This window comes from Sinocyclocheilus grahami, unplaced genomic scaffold (assembly GCF_001515645.1).
Source record: "Sinocyclocheilus grahami isolate Dianchi unplaced genomic scaffold, SAMN03320097.WGS_v1.1 scaffold684.1, whole genome shotgun sequence".
In the NCBI taxonomy this organism is placed as follows: Eukaryota; Metazoa; Chordata; class Actinopteri; order Cypriniformes; family Cyprinidae; genus Sinocyclocheilus; species Sinocyclocheilus grahami.
Genome location: NW_015505863.1, coordinates 539,652 through 559,411, shown reverse-complemented (window position 1 = coordinate 559,411; position 19,760 = coordinate 539,652). Strand labels below are relative to the sequence as shown.

At 36.9% G+C, this 19,760-nt stretch overlaps 1 protein-coding gene across 2 annotated transcripts; it reads right to left on the bottom strand.

The window, feature by feature from the left end:
* Positions 1–4,230: 4,230 nt before the first annotated feature.
* Positions 4,231–9,435, bottom strand: LOC107559426 (magnesium transporter NIPA2-like). 2 transcript variants are annotated; one of them, XM_016243251.1, is made up of 7 exons: positions 9,140–9,435; positions 8,183–8,446; positions 7,824–7,880; positions 7,650–7,740; positions 5,632–5,792; positions 5,123–5,550; positions 4,231–5,047 (listed from the first exon to the last, which is right to left on the bottom strand). In XM_016243251.1, exons 1-7 carry the CDS (start codon positions 9,177–9,179, stop codon positions 4,949–4,951), a joined length of 1,140 nt encoding a protein of 379 aa, XP_016098737.1. In that variant the 5' UTR covers positions 9,180–9,435; the 3' UTR covers positions 4,231–4,948. The 2 variants fall into 2 exon arrangements, with proteins under 2 accessions (XP_016098737.1, XP_016098735.1); XM_016243249.1 differs by having other exon boundaries at positions 4,231–5,550; positions 9,140–9,429.
* Positions 9,436–19,760: the final 10,325 nt, after the last annotated feature.

Genomic DNA, 19,760 nt, shown 5'->3' with positions numbered 1-19,760 from the left:
CGCTCATCTAATTTACTTTTCTGCGGCTCAGCCATTTTCTTGGCAGGCCAATCGATGTTCAACTTGGCCACCGCACGAGTTACCACCTCTAAAAGCTCCTCATACTGGGGAGTTTGAGGGGGCGAATCCTCATCAACGCCCACCACATCAACCTCCTCGGAGGAAGACATCCGGCGCGCCGAGCCCGCTCCCTGGGGGGAAGTAACCGCAGAACGGGCTTCCGATCCCGGTGAGCGAGCGCCGGATCTGGCGGGTGAGGAAGAAGATAGGGACTCGCCCGCTTGCGAAAGCACCCTCCGCAAAGAGTGCCCTTCGGGAGCGGAGAGCATGCATGGGAAGACACTCGCAATGCGGCCAGTCAGCGCTCTCAAGAGCTGACTCAGCATGCTCCGCTCCCAGGCAGACACTGTTGGTCTGATTACACACGAGATTCAGAGCCCGTCACGCTGAACGGCGTTCCCCTAGTGTTTTTCGACGCAGCTCGAGTTCCTGAAGAGGAACACACCTACTATAGGGGTCAAAATAGAATATGAAAGTTAATAAATTGTATTATTTACAAATTACAATTGTAGCTTACCTATGGCTATGACTTTATTAAAACATTTGTCTAATTGGTTTTATAGTCTCAAGCATTCAGAAATAACGCAAAAGAAAATTAAGCAGTTTTACTACGATGAAACCATGGTTTATTTTTGTAAGGGTTGTGATGTCTACATGTTTTTTGTTGAAGAAATGATAGAGGCTGTGTCATCTATAGCAAAAAGGTGGCCAAAAATGAAAGATTAAGTGGATATTTGAATTAAATGTTTGGCCAAAAGCATAAACAAGGATTTGATTGTCCTGTAAGTGTAGCAGCAGCAATTACCAGGTCTTTGGCTCATTTGCAGGCATTTGTAATAACATGTAATGTACACAAATTGTTTATTTTCTATTAGCCTACATTATGTATTTGAACAGTGTTATTAACCAATCATTATTGCCTTATTGCAGGTTCAGTTTCAATTTAATATTTCTATATTCAAAACTTTATATTTAAAGCATTAATCTAATCACATTGTTATTATACATTTAAATTCATTTAAATATTGCCACATTTGTTTTCTTTTGTGCCACCTCCTGCAAAGATGAATTGTTGATGCTGATTTAATTTGACTGGTAACTTATTCTTCCTGATTGTGTCTTATTTTAATTGAATTGATTGTTTAATTAAAATTTTTGGAAAAAAAAGTTTATATAAAAAAAAATGGCATTAAAAGGTATAAAAAGAACAAATCACTTTAAGGAGTCAAATATCACATAATATTAGGAAGGCAATTTTTTTATCAGAATGTTTTATTATTGATTAGAAGGTGCCCCTACACTGCTCTTAAACTGGGTGTGTGACGGGTATGGCTGTGGAACGAGGTTTGGCTGAGGAAAAATTTTCAGTCAAAATATTTTTTTTTCTTTAACCCCATAATTTTCACACATCAGGGAGCCGCTATCAATATGCGGGGTGGGGGAAGTAACCGCAGAACGGGCTTCCGATCCCGGTGAGCGAGCGCCGGATCTGGCGGGTGAGGAAGAAGATAGGGACTCGCCCGCTTGCGAAAGCACCCTCCGCAAAGAGTGCCCTTCGGGAGCGGAGAGCATGCATGGGAAGACACTCGCAATGCGGCCAGTCAGCGCTCTCAAGAGCTGACTCAGCATGCTCCGCTCCCAGGCAGACAACGCACAAACTGTGTGTGTCCGCACCCGTAATGAAACGCGGGCAGGGAGGAACACACAGTTTGAAACGCTGGCTGCCTTCGCCCCTACTCAAAAGATGTGACTTGTCATGTGCTTTAGACATAATTATCTTCTAGCCCTACGGGACAGACAACACCAAATATGACTCACAAACAGATATCAGACTGACACACACAGAGCGCTTGCTGAACGACAAAAAGCTGGCGCTGGTCTCACCGCACGTGCTTTTATAGCCTCCTGGTCATTACGTCACCCGCCGTGACGTCTCGCCCAGCTGTTGGTCTGATTACACACGAGATTCAGAGCCCGTCACGCTGAACGGCGTTCCCCTAGTGTTTTTCGACGCAGCTCGAGTTCCTGAAGAGGAACACACCTACTATAGGGGTCAAAATAGAATATGAAAGTTAATAAATTGTATTATTTACAAATTACAATTGTAGCTTACCTATGGCTATGACTTTATTAAAACATTTGTCTAATTGGTTTTATAGTCTCAAGCATTCAGAAATAACGCAAAAGAAAATTAAGCAGTTTTACTACGATGAAACCATGGTTTATTTTTGTAAGGGTTGTGATGTCCACATGTTTTTTGTTGAAGAAATGATAGAGGCTGTGTCATCTATAGCAAAAAGGTGGCCAAAAATGAAAGATTAAGTGGATATTTGAATTAAATGTTTGGCCAAAAGCATAAACAAGGATTTGATTGTCCTGTAAGTGTAGCAGCAGCAATTACCAGGTCTTTGGCTCATTTGCAGGCATTTGTAATAACATGTAATGTACACAAATTTTTTATTTTCTATTAGCCTACATTATGTATTTGAACAGTGTTATTAACCAATCATTATTGCCTTATTGCAGGTTCAGTTTCAATTTAATATTTCTATATTCAAAACTTTATATTTAAAGCATTAATCTAATCACATTGTTATTATACATTTAAATTCATTTAAATATTGCCACATTTGTTTTCTTTTGTGCCACCTCCTGCAAAGATGAATTGTTGATGCTGATTTAATTTGACTGATTGTATATTATTTTAACTGAATTTATTGTTGAATTAAAATTTTGAATTTTTTTTTATAAATATAATTTTTTTGACAAAAGATGACAAACATTAAATAAAATGGCATTACAAAGTTTTAAAAAAAGAAACAAAATACCCCTGCAAATCACTTTAAGAGTTACAATATACAGTAACATGCAAATCCACACACAGTGTATCTTTAATTTTATATTATAAAGGGTTTTATCAAATACATCCGAAAGGTCAACTAAAATGACCAGTATCCCCCGCCACACACACCTACCTTTGCTCACCAAAGATGCATTTATTTGATCAGAAATACATTAAAAACAGTAATACTATAAAATATTATTACAATTTAAAATAACTGTTTTCTATTTGAATATATTTTAAAATAAAATGTATTATAGTGCTGACAAAACTGAATTTTCACCAGCCATACATTCTAATAATTCTAATTCAAGTCATTAATATTCTAATAAAACATATTGTCAAAATGACATTCTTATGTATATTTTTTTAAATGTGGCTTAATATATAAAAATGCTTTTTTAAAACTACATTTAAAAGAAAATAAAGTTGTTTCAAGCATTTAAATGTATGTGTGAATTGATTAAAAACTTTAATTCGAACCATTTAGGATTTAAGCCCCTTTTGCATTACAACACTGTTTCACTGTATCTTAGCAACACTGAGAAGCATGAGCATTCTGATTGGCCAATAGTGTCAGACGTTCAGGCACACCTATGCAAAGCTCTGTGAGATTCGTAATAAGTAGTTTAAACAGTTTTGAGTCCTGTATGCCAGGGAATGTGAGACTGACTGGAGTGTAGTGTGCTATCTGCTGGTGCAACTGAGAAAGACAATTTGGCACTATGCGCTGTTCTTGAACTATGGGAGATTTCAGGCAGGAAATCTAAAAAGAATATTGGAGCACACAGTGAAAAATCCTGTTGTAGATTATTTTGAAATACATGTTTTTAACGTTCTTTAGCAAATATATATATATATATATATATATATATATATATATATATAACACTTTGGATAAACTCTTTAAATTCTATCACGCAAATGTACTTTTATGCATTTGACTCGGTTTTCTCAAAGAAATGCTAGTGTAATGCTAAATACAAACATTGCATAGTTAAACATTGGGCGGAGAGGTCTTTTCTTAAACAAATGAATTAATTATTTTAAAATGTAAGAATCACTGTCCTAAGGACTTTTGATCTTTTCTGATCAAACCAAATGTAACTTGAGAGAAACAGATGCCAACTGTCACACAGGCTACAAGTTCTATTGACAGAGTCATTTGATCCAGTGCTCTTCTGGCCAATGATTTAAAAGGTAAACTCTATAGTGTTTGTCTCTCATGACATTTGGAGCTATTCGGTTTACAGGAACAGGTCTCTGTAAGACAGACTCAATTAACCCACACATCATTCATTGATTGCTTGTTTTCCAAATCTGCGTAAATGTAATATGGAAAGTCATTCGATGAATGTGATACTGCGTTTAGAAGCAACTGAAAGCATTAGCAAATTAGACAAAACATTAAATAAACCAACACACGAGGATTGGGGCTGTGTAGTAGGCTACTGTGCGAATTAAAATCTGGTTGACGTTCTGTGGAATCCTGACAGCACAGATTCAGGCCTAATCATGAATCTTGTTTGGTCCATAAACATTATGTATGAATCAGCATCATGGTAAATGTGAATTGTCTTAATAGTATGTGAAAAACAAATGTTTTGAAATATATATATATATATATATTTATTTTCCTTTCAAAATGAATGCAAATATTTTAGATTCACTGGTCTATTTCAAGATATTTCTCTGGAAATATAACCCACACAGTTCCGTTCAAGAGAAAAATATATTTTGTATATTAGGTGCTTCACTGGCAGTTTTCAGCAAGATTTGAAGTTCTGCTGCATCATGCTCTGTTTCATGCGGTTTCAGTCTTTAAACATTTCCAAGGTTGCTAAAAGTTGATTCAAGTCACAAATTTGAGTAACAGAAAAATAATATTTAAAATAAATTCTGCGTCATCACCGTACTCAGCAGCAGCCAATCCAAATCACTGCGTCATAGTACAGCAGCCTTCAGCAGAGGAAATCATCAATTAAGATCAATAAGTGAGGATATTACTAAACTGTATATTCAAACTAGCTGAGATCGGATATAATCTCAGCTGATGATGAAGACTCTGGGCCCTTCCTCTCTCATAGGCGGCAGGCTCTCGATGTTCTCTATGAGGATGTGCTTGTCCTCCCTCTTCGACGGGCTCTGTGGCTGACAAAGGTTGCTTCTTAGATCTTCAAAACACACGTTCAAGTCTTTGAAGAGGTGTAACATGCTCACCCCGATCACAATCACCAAGAAGCCCCCGATGGTGCCCACCACATCCACTCCTGACATGGCTCCCCATTCTTTAAAGAGAATCACAGAGGTGCTCAGGACAACGGTGGTGAAGAAGACATAGTAGATGGGATACACCAAGAGCGTATTGAAGGTGTCCAGTGACTTATTCAGATAGTTGACTTGGATGATGATGGATCCGATTAAGGTCAGCAAAAGAATCCAGGTGAGAGGGTGACGGACCACTGAAAGGTCAGAGAACATGGTGCGGATCGCAATGCCGAGGCCTTTGACCGAGGACACAGTGAACGCTCCAAGCAGAGAGCAGATGCTGATGTAGACTAATATGTTAGTTTGACCGAAGCGAGGAGAGACGTAGAAGATCAGGACCATACAAGCAACCAGCAGAATACTGGCAAACACCAGAAAACCTTTAGGAGAAGCAGAAAAAGCTGCTGTTATCCATTACAACATGTTTTCAGTTCTATAACTAAAGGTATTGAAACACTAACCAGGATCCAACAGTTTCGCTGTCATTTCTGTAAGCGTCGTCACCTCTTCCTCTTCAGGTGCATGTATAACCATTATAGTGCTTCCCAGTATGCTGAGCATGCAGCCAAGTTTTCCTAGCAGATTCATTGTTTCTCCGAACAAGTGGGAGGACAGAACTGCACTGAAGAGAGTAAATAAACATTAACATGAATACCTCTCCATTTAGTTCTAGTGAAAACACTAGGAAACACAAAAGGCCATAAACATATTCAATGCACTCGTAATGAGAAAGGGACATTCAAGTGTTATCTCATGACTTCAGAAGATAAAGATGGAGATCAGTGCGTGATATAATCTTGGTATATGTTTATAATAATCATATCATGATGAAATGACTGTTGTTGAAATTATCAGTTAGCATGTTCTTTGAACATCGAGTATGTGTTAAAATGACATTTGCCTCAACCTCTGTTGAGACTATTAACAATTAAATGTTTTTTTTGTATGTTGGGGGAGACATTTGACAGGTTGCGTGCGGGGAAGGACAGTAATTGATTGGGCCTGGGAAAAAATTTAATGTTTTTGTCACTTATGATTTTTTAAAGTCGACTTTTATGTGATGAAAGTCGAGTCGAAGTCGACTAGTCGCTGATGACGTCATTAATGAACAAATAAGTCTGGACTCTGGAGCTGTGATAAACACCTTGTGCACAGCTATGGCATATGACACAGCAGTGCCCACATGGCTATTGCTCTTATAACAGCTCATTTTTAACAGTTCTTTGGTCTTTGAGTAGTTATGTTTCTCACAGATTTCTGCTCGTTCTAAATCAGATACAGATAAAGTAGCACAGTAAAGATTACATTCATATGAATGCATTAGTGAGAGCGATTGCGTGTGTGAATTAATTCTACCTGAAAGCGTCTCTCTACTAGTAGTGAAGCTGTGGCATTTAGTTAAGAAATATATGCTTTAACTTTTCAGTTTCTAAGCTATTTTATTGAGAAATCACAGAACAGTGTTGACAATACATTTCCGCGCTGAATGATACTGTGTGCGAGCTACTGTCTGTAATGTGTGTGCGCGTTACAGTGCAGCAGCCATTAGATTAGAACGGCGATTAATTTACCTGTACAATAAGCTGTTTAAAACGTGCATTCTCCCGTTCCATTTCGAGCATCCAGTAATATAATCACACATGTCTTGTGGAGCGCTTTCAGAGTATGCATTTATTTGTCATTTTAACTATTTGGAAACGGAGCGTAAATGTGGAAGTCCTTCAAAGATTTTTTATCCTGTTGCGCCCTCTATAGGACCAGCGACTAGTCGACATCAAGCTTAAAGCGTCATGGCAGAGCATTGAAGTCGATTAGTCGGTGCAACCCCTAAATGTCATGGTTCAAAAGGGTCAGTAAGTACTTAAGAAATTAATACGTTTATCAAGTAAGGATGTGTTAAATTGATCAAAAGTGAGGGTAAAGATATTTTGTATTTACAATGTTACAAAAGATTTCTATTTTAAATAAATGCCGTTTACTTTTATTTATTAAATGCTGAATGTTGATCTAATGATGAAAGAATGATCTAATGATATTAAGCAACAGAAACTGCAATAGTATTTCACAATATTACTGTTTTTACTGTATTTATCAAATAAAATACTCAGCCTGGGTGAGGATAAGAGACTTCTTTCAAAAATATTAAAAAACTAGTTTACAAACTACACAAATAGTGTACACAACTACATAAATAAAAGCAATATTTTGATGAAAATATCAATCTATATTATTTTAGTCCTAAACTGTATACAAATTACAATTAATTAACATACTGTAGCATTATGGGGTCTTACCTGGGCCCGACAGCTCAGTCAAATGTGCTTTAATTGCGTAAAACATGTTAAACAACCTGAATTGCAATATTACAGTCATATATATTTCAAAATATACTAGTCCTCTCACTCACAGGCTTGTAAAGTTTACACAGCATTATGTGGAGCAAACCGTTGGCGAGGGTAAATAAGGGTGGTGCAGTTACCTGATAAGAACACTGAGAGCTCCTAAAGGGGTCACCACTGTGGCTGGAGCAAACATGTATGCTGTGAAGTTTGCCGCTTCACCTCCACCCACTGCGAAAAAATGCAGGATGTTATCGAAGTTTGTTGGAGTCATCAAAGGAAGATGACTGACAGATGCTTTGCATTTCACTTACTTGTCAAAAGGCCTCCCCACCACAGCCAGTCCTTAAGGTACCCATGACCTCCCTCAGCTAAACAGGCAAGCATTTTCACATATGCAATTTGTTAAATAACACAAAACAGAGCCTGCTGGTGATTCTGTCATTATTTAGTCAAGCACAAACAAAGAAGGAACCAGTTTCAACCAATTTCACAATTGTTATTCAGTCAAGTAAAATAATTAGCATTAAATCCAAATACCCTCAAAAACAAAACCAGTAACTCAACATTCTGAATATTAAAGTATAAACACCATGCAAGGTTTATTGCATCAGAATTTGATGGCACTTTTGACGTTTTTGTATTATGTAAATACTGATGTAAATTGCCTTACCTGCTCTTGTTTCCCCAATACTGGCCAAACGCAGCAACGCCTTCTTCTTCAGGATAATACTTCCTCCTATGAGGAAAGCTGAGAGCACGGCCAGCGACAAGCCCATCCAGAAATTGTAGTTGCTCCATTTGTCGATGGTGAGAGCTGCTGTGTTGACTGTAGAGTTTATATTGGAGTTGTCTACACTAAAAGACGTGTTGTCAACACCCGTGTCAAACACACAAACAGAGGCGGACGTGGGACAGAAGATCCTTATTACTGAACCTGATCACAAGAAAAAAAGAAGAACTACATGTTACAACAATAGGTTAAATTGCCAAAACAGTTTTTGTTGGGAGTAAAATGCCCAACAAAATTGTTCAAACCAAAAAATGCCACCCAGAAAAATTGATTAGTTCATTTTCACAGCAGCTTATTAATACATTTTTATAAAAAATCCCTTTTAAAATCACATGAAACAGCTAAATCATCATTACTAAAACAACAGTATTTCATCTCTGACAGCATGGCAAGAAAGGGCAATGCACTCCACTATAGGCTGCCATTTTGTTACTTTTTCTTCAACATTTTAATATGATTTATATTTTAATATAATTTATAAATCATACAGTGTTTTTATAGGGAACAGTGGAACCAAAGGTATGGCCAATCATTGACTGAAAGGCTGATATCATACAATAAGGAATGTTTGTCCTTTAAACAAATAATGTTATCATATGTTAATAAACAAGATGTCATTCGTATCCTTTCCAAAGGACAACACATTGATGAGTCGAAACTAATAACTACTCAAATATGCAACCATTACAAAAAAAAAACTCATTTAAACCTCAAGTATCACCCTACCAAAAGCAGTTTTCACATTACATGCACAAAAACACATAATAAAATCATATCGCAATTTAAGCTAGGCTCTTACTGACGATAGTCGTTAAATAAGACAACAAACTCTCTTACCATTGATACATGAATCGGATGGCAGGTGTATGTCTTTCATTGTTTCGCCCACACTATAAACGACGGGTTAAAACTGACCGAAATTAAGCCATTTAAAAACAAAAGATTTTGTATCAGAATAAACTACGAGATACACATTTCTTTCGGACTTCGCCTCGGTTCTGCATCGGTTCCTCCCGCGCGCGTAACTTCATAGCACTAAAGAACCGCAGATACCTGAGATGCGCGCGCACGTAAACACGGCCACGAGCAAAGCAGGTAGGCTATCGACTGCCACGCGCGAGCAGCGTCTCGTTGACACGGGCACGCGGGGTAACGAGCCAGCAGTTGACAACAGGGATACAGTAATGGCCTTCCTCGTAATACAATATGCAGAACTCAAACACACGTGAAACTCCCTATTCAAACATGACATTTATATTGATTGAGTGGGGCAAGACGAGGTTACTGTCACGAGCTGCCTTTAAAAAATACTTTTTACAACATGAACTATTAATGTCGCATTATTATTAGAATAGTTTTTCTCAAATTTGTTTGTTTAAACTTTCATCTCAGTGTTGTTGTAAACATAATTCATATATTTACTTATGTCCTATTAAATACTTGTCATTTGCTTGTTTGTACTGTAATCTCAGAGCAGCAGATACTTGATACTGCTTTGGTGATAGTATTGGCTGACAAGTTTCTCCAGAAAGCTGAAGAACCAGAATAACGGGTTATAACGGGTTTGAGCAGAGATGAAAAAGAAATACATGCTTATATTGGCTGTAAAGAGTGGTTTAAACAGACAGTTTAGCGGGCTGGCTTACTATATTTTGATCACTGCATGGGCTCGAGCTCATTAAAATTGTATCTCTCTCAGTGCTATTCGATATGTTTTTGTTTGTTGTTTTGCAGCTATGTTCTTCAATCCACTTGGAGAAGGATCATGATGTGCTTGATTCTCTTATGAGAAATGAGAACTTTGAGACACATCAGTTGTTGCATATGCAAATTAGTCTGATCATTCTTTGTTAGAACAAGATTCGTAAGCAGTTGTTCTGTTGTGCTCAAGTGTGTCAAAATCCGTTTTTAAATAGAGCAACACGGGGCCATTGCAGACTGCCTGGAGACTGGTAACCTAGAGCAAGTGTGCTCAGTCACACAAAACTCCCTTGACACTGGCTGCATAACCACAACTTCCACTGAATTTCATAAGATGAGTATTGAGTGTGCAAATGCAGGGTTAAATATTAGCTTACATAAATCTTGCAGTTGAAAAAATAAATCAAATAAAACTGTTGCCCAGTTGCAAAATGCAAATACATAGGCCTACAAACAAACAAACAAAAAGTATTTATCTATTTGAAATGAGGAACATGAATGAATAGAGGTGACAGATCACAAAAGACTGAAGCAGCAAATCAGAAGTAGCTGTTTTTACAATTATTTTGAAAAATATCAAACATTTTGGGCTGATTTCACAGGATCTCATCTATTTTTTTTTTTTTTAGCAAACAATGATTCACTCTTCAACACTGATTCAAACATTAAGTTAAATTAATCTTGCAGGCATTAAATAAAAAGTTGTTCAGTTGCAAAATGCAATAAATAAATAAAAGTTAGAAAATCAATCAATCAATCAAACCCCCCCCCCCCCCAAAAAAAAGAGGACTAAATATTACAGGACAATTCTATAAATGGCCAGTTGATGTCACTGCAGACTACAAACAAAAAAACAAACAAAAAAAACCAGCTTCAACCCGACTATTCAACTGCTGAGAGAAAATCATCTCAGGTCAAACCAGGTGATAAAGTTGGCTTATTGTTTAGATATTTCCTTTTCACTAACCATTTTGAAGGTCACATAGGGACTTTTGTTTTGCTCTGCCGGTCTATCTAAACAAAATCTCCAATGTGATTATATGGATAAAAGAAGGTGCTAAAAGACATTATAAATTAATTAGAATCCAGACAGGGTCTAAAGAGGGTTAAATAAACCATGTTCATGTTGTTAGTGTCAAAAGGGTCAACACACTTCAGTTTCATTCTTCGTAAATTCTAACACATCAATACTCCAAATTATAGGCTTGCTTGAGCCTATAAACCTGTCATTTTATTTCTCCTTTCTGTCTTCAACAAACAACGAAATCATGTGATATAGAGATGTCCGTGTTGTCTCAACATACCTTTCCCATCCTGCCCATGCTCATGCAAATGTCAGATTAGCCAACTGAAAGAGATGAGAGTGGAAAAAACCTCACTCGTAGCAATACACTGCTTTAATTTGTCTGCATGTACTAGTTTCAAGATGGCTTTTGTTCAGTGTGTGCGTTGCACTAATTACCATGATCATTCAAAACGGAGCACAACTCTTGCTTGCAGCCGCCCACACAAGCTCTGAAAAACAATTCATACAGCCACACAGAGAGATGATGTTGTTCCCCAGCACAGCTACTCTTTTATAGGACAGATAGGTAGTAAACATCATTTCAATAACAGAACAGGTCAGATGGCAATGCCAATCAGCACGAATTAACATAATGACAAGGGCACTAGCCAAATTATGGTCATTATGATTGTCATTGATATCAGACCTCAGCGTGCATGTCATCCATTGAAGGTCTGTCTGTAGGTGACTTTATTATGCATATATAAACCCCCTCTTGCCTTTTTGCTTGTGAATTGCATGCAGCTCTTGTGTTAGATGTTATGATTAAGTATTTTCTCTTAAAATGCAGTGCATCCAGAGTGATTATTAGTGAACACTCTGGACACTTTGATATTAGTATTCATATTTTTATTTCCACTTAGCTCCCAATAAAACATTTCGAAGGCAATCTGCTTGATTGAATATGAAAGCGGGAGAAGTAAATGTGAAAAACAGCTTGCAGACAGAAGTTGGTAACAATGAAGCTCTTTCCTAAGTTAAGGAATTGAATTGCTTGGGTTGGCATGGCAACTGTTTTAGGAGAACTGGAAAAAAACTGGAGTTTTTTTTTGCTTACAGAATGAAGTTCTGGGTGAGGTGTCAGTCTGGCTTAAAACAGATCTGACTTTGGTGTTGTGACCTTTGTGATACTGTTACGCCCCGTCTAGGGTGAAGGCGCAACATGAAGGAATACGAGGACACGGAGGAGTTTTGGAAAACAAATGAACAGTATTTTAATTAAACAAATGATTTTATAGTACAAGAGGGGGAATTTTAGCTTCAGGAGACGACAAGGCCAAAATAACAAACAGAAAACAACTAATATACAAACCTCTAAATTCCCTAGTTCACAAAATAAAATAAAAATACAATTACTTCCCTAACTTCCTATCCAAAAACAATAAAAAAAAACAAGGTTCCAACAAAAATGGCATCGGTCTCCCTACCTCCCCCAGAATATTATTACATACAATTATTTACAATGATAAGTGAACAGATCCGAGCAGGGACAGTCCAGAATCATAGTCAAAGAACAGGTGGAAGTCAGTAGTAAGAATAAATGGGCAAAGCAAACTAACAAACAAACAATCGCTCACCAGCGAACACTCGATTGAACACACACAGAAATTCTCAGTCTTACGAACACATGTAACTAATTAGCAGAGCAAACACAGCAAGAGAGCACAAAAGCGGAAGTAGGAAGTGATGACGGAGTCTCTTATAGGCAGCAAGGAGTCAGCTGACCAGTCAGGGCGTGGCACCAATTAGACTGCAGGAACCAATCAGCTTCTTCCTGGACAGAAGACACACACAACAAACACTTCCCAAACAAAAGAAAACACAGAAGTAGAACAAAAGGGACGTAACAGATACAGACATTTAAAATGGCTTTTAAACCATGAAATGTTGCAATAAGTTCTACACTAATTACCTGCATTTCAGATAATAATTATTAATAATAAATCAATGGCCTTTTTCATAAAAATATGCAATCTTATATAACCATACAATGACAATATTGCATTTGGCAATCAAATAATAATAAACAAAACTTTTAGTTTTAATATATATCTGGGGTTAATCTGAGGTACTTTCTCTTGCCATTTTTATCTCTGTAGAATTGTATTTTATTTATTATATATGTATTTATTCAATATGATATTTAAAATAAATTTATTTATTGATATATTTATTTATTTGAATGGACGAACAAGAAGGAAAATAGGTGACAGTTATTTTAAAAGAGATCAAACGTTTTTACTAATCTCTCAGGATCTCTTCTTTTTTAGCAAACAGTGATTCACTCTGCTGCAGAATGTGCTCAGTGTAAATTAAGCATTGTCTCTGGCATGTCATGTAGCTCTCAGCATTCACAAGCTTTTTGTCTTACTTTTTGACAAACATAAGAATGTTGGTCACCAAACAATTGGTGACTTCTTTGACTTCTATAGTATTTTTTTTCCATACTATGGGAGTCAATGGCTTTCAGCATTTGTTACCAACATACTTCAAAATATCTTCTTTTGTGTTCAACAGAAGAAAGAAACTCATACAGGTTTGGAACAACTTGAGGGTGAGTAAATGATGACAGAATTTTCATTTTTGGATGAACTACCCCTTTAACACACCCCCCCCCCCCCCCCCCCCCAAAAAAAAGAGGACTAAATATTACAGGACAATTCTATAAATGGCCAGTTGATGTCACTGCAGACTACAAACAAAAAAACAAACAAAAAAAACCAGCTTCAACCCGACTATTCAACTGCTGAGAGAAAATCATCTCAGGTCAAACCAGGTGATAAAGTTGGCTTATTGTTTAGATATTTCCTTTTCACTAACCATTTTGAAGGTCACATAGGGACTTTTGTTTTGCTCTGCCGGTCTATCTAAACAAAATCTCCAATGTGATTATATGGATAAAAGAAGGTGCTAAAAGACATTATAAATTAATTAGAATCCAGACAGGGTCTAAAGAGGGTTAAATAAACCATGTTCATGTTGTTAGTGTCAAAAGGGTCAACACACTTCAGTTTCATTCTTCGTAAATTCTAACACATCAATACTCCAAATTATAGGCTTGCTTGAGCCTATAAACCTGTCATTTTATTTCTCCTTTCTGTCTTCAACAAACAACGAAATCATGTGATATAGAGATGTCCGTGTTGTCTCAACATACCTTTCCCATCCTGCCCATGCTCATGCAAATGTCAGATTAGCCAACTGAAAGAGATGAGAGTGGAAAAAAACCTCACTCGTAGCAATACACTGCTTTAATTTGTCTGCATGTACTAGTTTCAAGATGGCTTTTGTTCAGTGTGTGCGTTGCACTAATTACCATGATCATTCAAAACGGAGCACAACTCTTGCTTGCAGCCGCCCACACAAGCTCTGAAAAACAATTCATACAGCCACACAGAGATTATGTTGTTCCCCAGCACAGCTACTCTTTTATAGGACAGATAGGTAGTAAACATCATTTCAATAACAGAACAGGTCAGATGGCAATGCCAATCAGCACGAATTAACATAATGACAAGGGCACTAGCCAAATTATGGTCATTATGATTGTCATTGATATCAGACCTCAGCGTGCATGTCATCCATTGAAGGTCTGTCTGTAGGTGACTTTATTATGCATATATAAACCCCCTCTTGCCTTTTTGCTTGTGAATTGCATGCAGCTCTTGTGTTAGATGTTATGATTAAGTATTTTCTCTTAAAATGCAGTGCATCCAGAGTGATTATTAGTGAACACTCTGGACACTTTGATATTAGTATTCATATTTTTATTTCCACTTAGCTCCCAATAAAACATTTCGAAGGCAATCTGCTTGATTGAATATGAAAGCGGGAGAAGTAAATGTGAAAAACAGCTTGCAGACAGAAGTTGGTAACAATGAAGCTCTTTCCTAAGTTAAGGAATTGAATTGCTTGGGTTGGCATGGCAACTGTTTTAGGAGAACTGGAAAAAAACTGGAGTTTTTTTTTGCTTACAGAATGAAGTTCTGGGTGAGGTGTCAGTCTGGCTTAAAACAGATCTGACTTTGGTGTTGTGACCTTTGTGATACTGTTACGCCCCGTCTAGGGTGAAGGCGCAACATGAAGGAATACGAGGACACGGAGGAGTTTTGGAAAACAAATGAACAGTATTTTAATTAAACAAATGATTTTATAGTACAAGAGGGGGAATTTTAGCTTCAGGAGACGACAAGGCCAAAATAACAAACAGAAAACAACTAATATACAAACCTCTAAATTCCCTAGTTCACAAAATAAAATAAAAATACAATTACTTCCCTAACTTCCTATCCAAAAACAATAAAAAAAAACAAGGTTCCAACAAAAATGGCATCGGTCTCCCTACCTCCCCCAGAATATTATTACATACAATTATTTACAATGATAAGTGAACAGATCCGAGCAGGGACAGTCCAGAATCATAGTCAAAGAACAGGTGGAAGTCAGTAGTAAGAATAAATGGGCAAAGCAAACTAACAAACAAACAATCGCTCACCAGCGAACACTCGATTGAACACACACAGAAATTCTCAGTCTTACGAACACATGTAACTAATTAGCAGAGCAAACACAGCAAGAGAGCACAAAAGCGGAAGTAGGAAGTGATGACGGAGTCTCTTATAGGCAGCAAGGAGTCAGCTGACCAGTCAGGGCGTGGCACCAATTAGACTGCAGGAACCAATCAGCTTCTTCCTGGACAGAAGACACACACAACAAACACTTCCCAAACAAAAGAAAACACAGAAGTAGAACAAAAGGGACGTAACAGATACAGACATTTAAAATGGCTTTTAAACCATGAAATGTTGCAATAAGTTCTACACTAATTACCTGCATTTCAGATAATAATTATTAATAATAAATCAATGGCCTTTTTCATAAAAATATGCAATCTTATATAACCATACAATGACAATATTGCATTTGGCAATCAAATAATAATAAACAAAACTTTTAGTTTTAATATATATCTGGGGTTAATCTGAGGTACTTTCTCTTGCCATTTTTATCTCTGTAGAATTGTATTTTATTTATTATATATGTATTTATTCAATATGATATTTAAAATAAATTTATTTATTGATATATTTATTTATTTGAATGGACGAACAAGAAGGAAAATAGGTGACAGTTATTTTAAAAGAGATCAAACGTTTTTACTAATCTCTCAGGATCTCTTCTTTTTTAGCAAACAGTGATTCACTCTGCTGCAGAATGTGCTCAGTGTAAATTAAGCATTGTCTCTGGCATGTCATGTAGCTCTCAGCATTCACAAGCTTTTTGTCTTACTTTTTGACAAACATAAGAATGTTGGTCACCAAACAATTGGTGACTTCTTTGACTTCTATAGTATTTTTTTTCCATACTATGGGAGTCAATGGCTTTCAGCATTTGTTACCAACATACTTCAAAATATCTTCTTTTGTGTTCAACAGAAGAAAGAAACTCATACAGGTTTGGAACAACTTGAGGGTGAGTAAATGATGACAGAATTTTCATTTTTGGATGAACTACCCCTTTAACGTCACCAAACAGTACTGCAATTCAAGCTGGGTCTTACATTTAGGGCACCTCAATATAACCCTAAATACAAAACTTCTCAGCTTCAGCTCTCAGAGATGAATGAATACCTGCAGGCACACAATTAGCCAGGTTCAGATAGTGCTAATTTTCTGAACACTTTGCAAATGCACGAAAGCCTCTGGCACTTTCTATGTCTTGAGCATGAGCCATTTCTCTGCTGGAAGTGAGTGAGTGAAAGGCCAGGCCTATGGGGGAAACAGAAGGAAGAGAACAAATGTGGCATTTATCGAGATCAATACAGCACTCGGAGAGCCAACAGAGCTCAAACAAGATGTTCTGTATCAGTGCAGCTCAGTCGTGGACATGAATTCATCTGATGACGTTGAAAAAAGAAACAGAAGAGGTAGATGACTTGACTCTGTAGATTCTGGCATCATTCATTCTTAAAACAAATGCAAATGTCAACTAGTTAAGAACAGAGAGCAACAAAGAGAATAGATAGACACATACGTCAAAAAGCAGAAATTTTGATAGGAAACAAAAAGCGTTCAGTAAGAAAAAGTTTATTTCTGAATACTCCTTGTCAACACGTTGATTTTTTGCCGTTACATCTTGCTGCCGTTTTTAAAAGGTATTTTGTGAGGTGAATGTGAAAAAGAGGAGATTTTTCATAAGTAGGGCTGTCAATGTAATAAGATGTTTTACTGATTAAATAAAATAAGCAATAATAAAATGAACACAATGCTGAAAAACAGTAACAGAAAACTTCCTCAGACAGATTGACAAATCAATTGCAAAAAAACAACTTACTGACAATATATAAATCACATTTTGTAATGTATATTTAAAGCTGTCATGCCACAATAATGTTGTATTTTTAATAAATTAATAATTACATTTTACATTTATTTCTCAGCAGACAGGGACATACATGTGATTAATTTGACTAATTAATCAGTATATCATGATTCATTCGATTAAAATGTTTAATCGATTGACAGCCCTATTTATTACTAGAAGTGCAAAACCAACCAAAGAAAAATCTAAAATACAGAATTTCACTTTAAATACAAGACCAGAAATGATTACAAATATAATAAACGAACAAATAACCCTTTGAATGGAAAACAAGGCCACAAAGCACCGTTTTTTTCAGCACAAATGTTCCACGTCATATTATGGTTGATTCTCTCTATTTTGTATAAATGGAATTGGCAATAAACAGGACAGACGATGTACGAACCACTGAAGGTCCACTGGCAAAGTACTGAGGAAGGATACAAACAGAGAAAAGCTCACACCGAGCCTGACGGGTGAGAGAAAGTTTTCTTGAATGGCTGTATGAAGATCTTGTGCTTAAGAGTATTGACATTCAGTTTTACCTCTGTGCTCGTTTATAGTCGTTTATATCTGATGATCAGTTCCATTAGAGTTCATCTCATCCATTGTGATAAACCACCACCCATCCTGTTCTGTGCTTGAATCAGTGTGTCCAGAAACACTGATGTGGCACCTCGAAATTCAAAAAGTGAGTCTTAGTTTAAAATTCAATAGGTTTGAGTATCATCATTTGTTTCCTGTCTATGTATCCAAAAGTGGGTTAATTTTACTAGAGCATAAAGCAACGATTGACGCAACAAGCAAACAAGCCATCACCACAGTGCTTTGTTCCTCTCAAATGTTAGAGTCAGGCTATTAAACCACCCTATTAATCTCACAGCGTGAGCGATTTATGTTGTTGTCCGTGTGTCAGCTTTTAGGCAGATTACTTTTCAAGGAATTGGTTTACACAACAATATTTCAACTGTTATGACAATGACAATATTACAAACAGAACTTTTAGGGCTTTTAAGTAGATGGTCTCCTGGGTGCTCATGCTGCCCTTGAATTTGTTGATACCGCCACATCTGTGTACACTGACCTCATTAGCGCTTTAGTGTGGGAATGATGTGCTATACATATCATCAGCTACTTCAACAGAAAAATGTCATGTAAACTAAGAAAGAAAGACCGAACTAAAGTGGCAAAACAATAACATGTGTAGTCTACGACCCCTCTTCTCTCTCTCTGACTGACGTCTTTAACTCTCAGACTCTATCGAGCAGCATGGACGGGGAAGTGGTGATTGATCCAAAGTGTTCGTAAGTGAAGGGTGAGACTGTGAGCTACAGCAGTAACTATAACAGGACTGGTAATCAGCCTCTCCGAACCTATGGAAGAAGTCACCTTCCCTGGAGAGGCTTGCCAATCAAACGGGTTGGAAAGGAAGACATTTGTAGACTGTGCAATGAAGCTGAAACACTGATGTAGCATTCTTCCTTGCTTTTCATTCGACGACATCAAACAAAAGGTTTCTTAAAGGTGAAGTGTAGTTTTTTAAAATGATTATTTTTATTATTACATAAAAATTCTCATCATTTACTCACCAAACCTGTATGGTTTTCTTTCTTTTGCGGAACATAAAAATATATTTTTGCAAGGGGGGACAAAGGAGAGACAATTTTCAAAATATCTTCTTTTACAGTCCACAAAAAAAGTCATACAGGTTTGGAACAACGTGGGTGAATAAATTTCCAATTTTGAGTGGAATATCCCAGATTAATACGCAGCATCTATATAATAAGCACTTTTTAGACAGCATCCTAACTAACCCAATTTTTTAGTTTAGTGTTGACTATTTGTTTGTCCAACCAATGGCAGACAGAGGTCATTATTTTTCAGAGATTACACACTTCACCTTAAAAGGAACAGTTCACCCAAAAAGGAAAATTTGCTAAAAATGTACTCACCCTCAGGGCATTCAAGAAGTAGATGAGTTTGTTTCTTCATCGGAATAGGTTTGGAGAAATTTAGCATTACATCACTTGCTCACCAATGGATACTCTGCAGTGAATGGGTGCCATCATCCACAACGTATTCCGCACGACTCCAGTCCATCAGTTAATGCAGCTTTTCACTTCACAAGACATTAATTGATGGACTGGAATCATGTGGATTACTGTGATGATTTTATTACCTTTTTGAACTCTCATTATGAGGGCACCCATTCACTGCAGAGGGTCCATTGGTGAGCAAGTGATGGAATGCAAAATTTCTCCAGATCTGTTCCAATGAAGAAACAAATTAATTCACAGTACATGTTGGACAGCAAATTTAAATTTTTGGGTG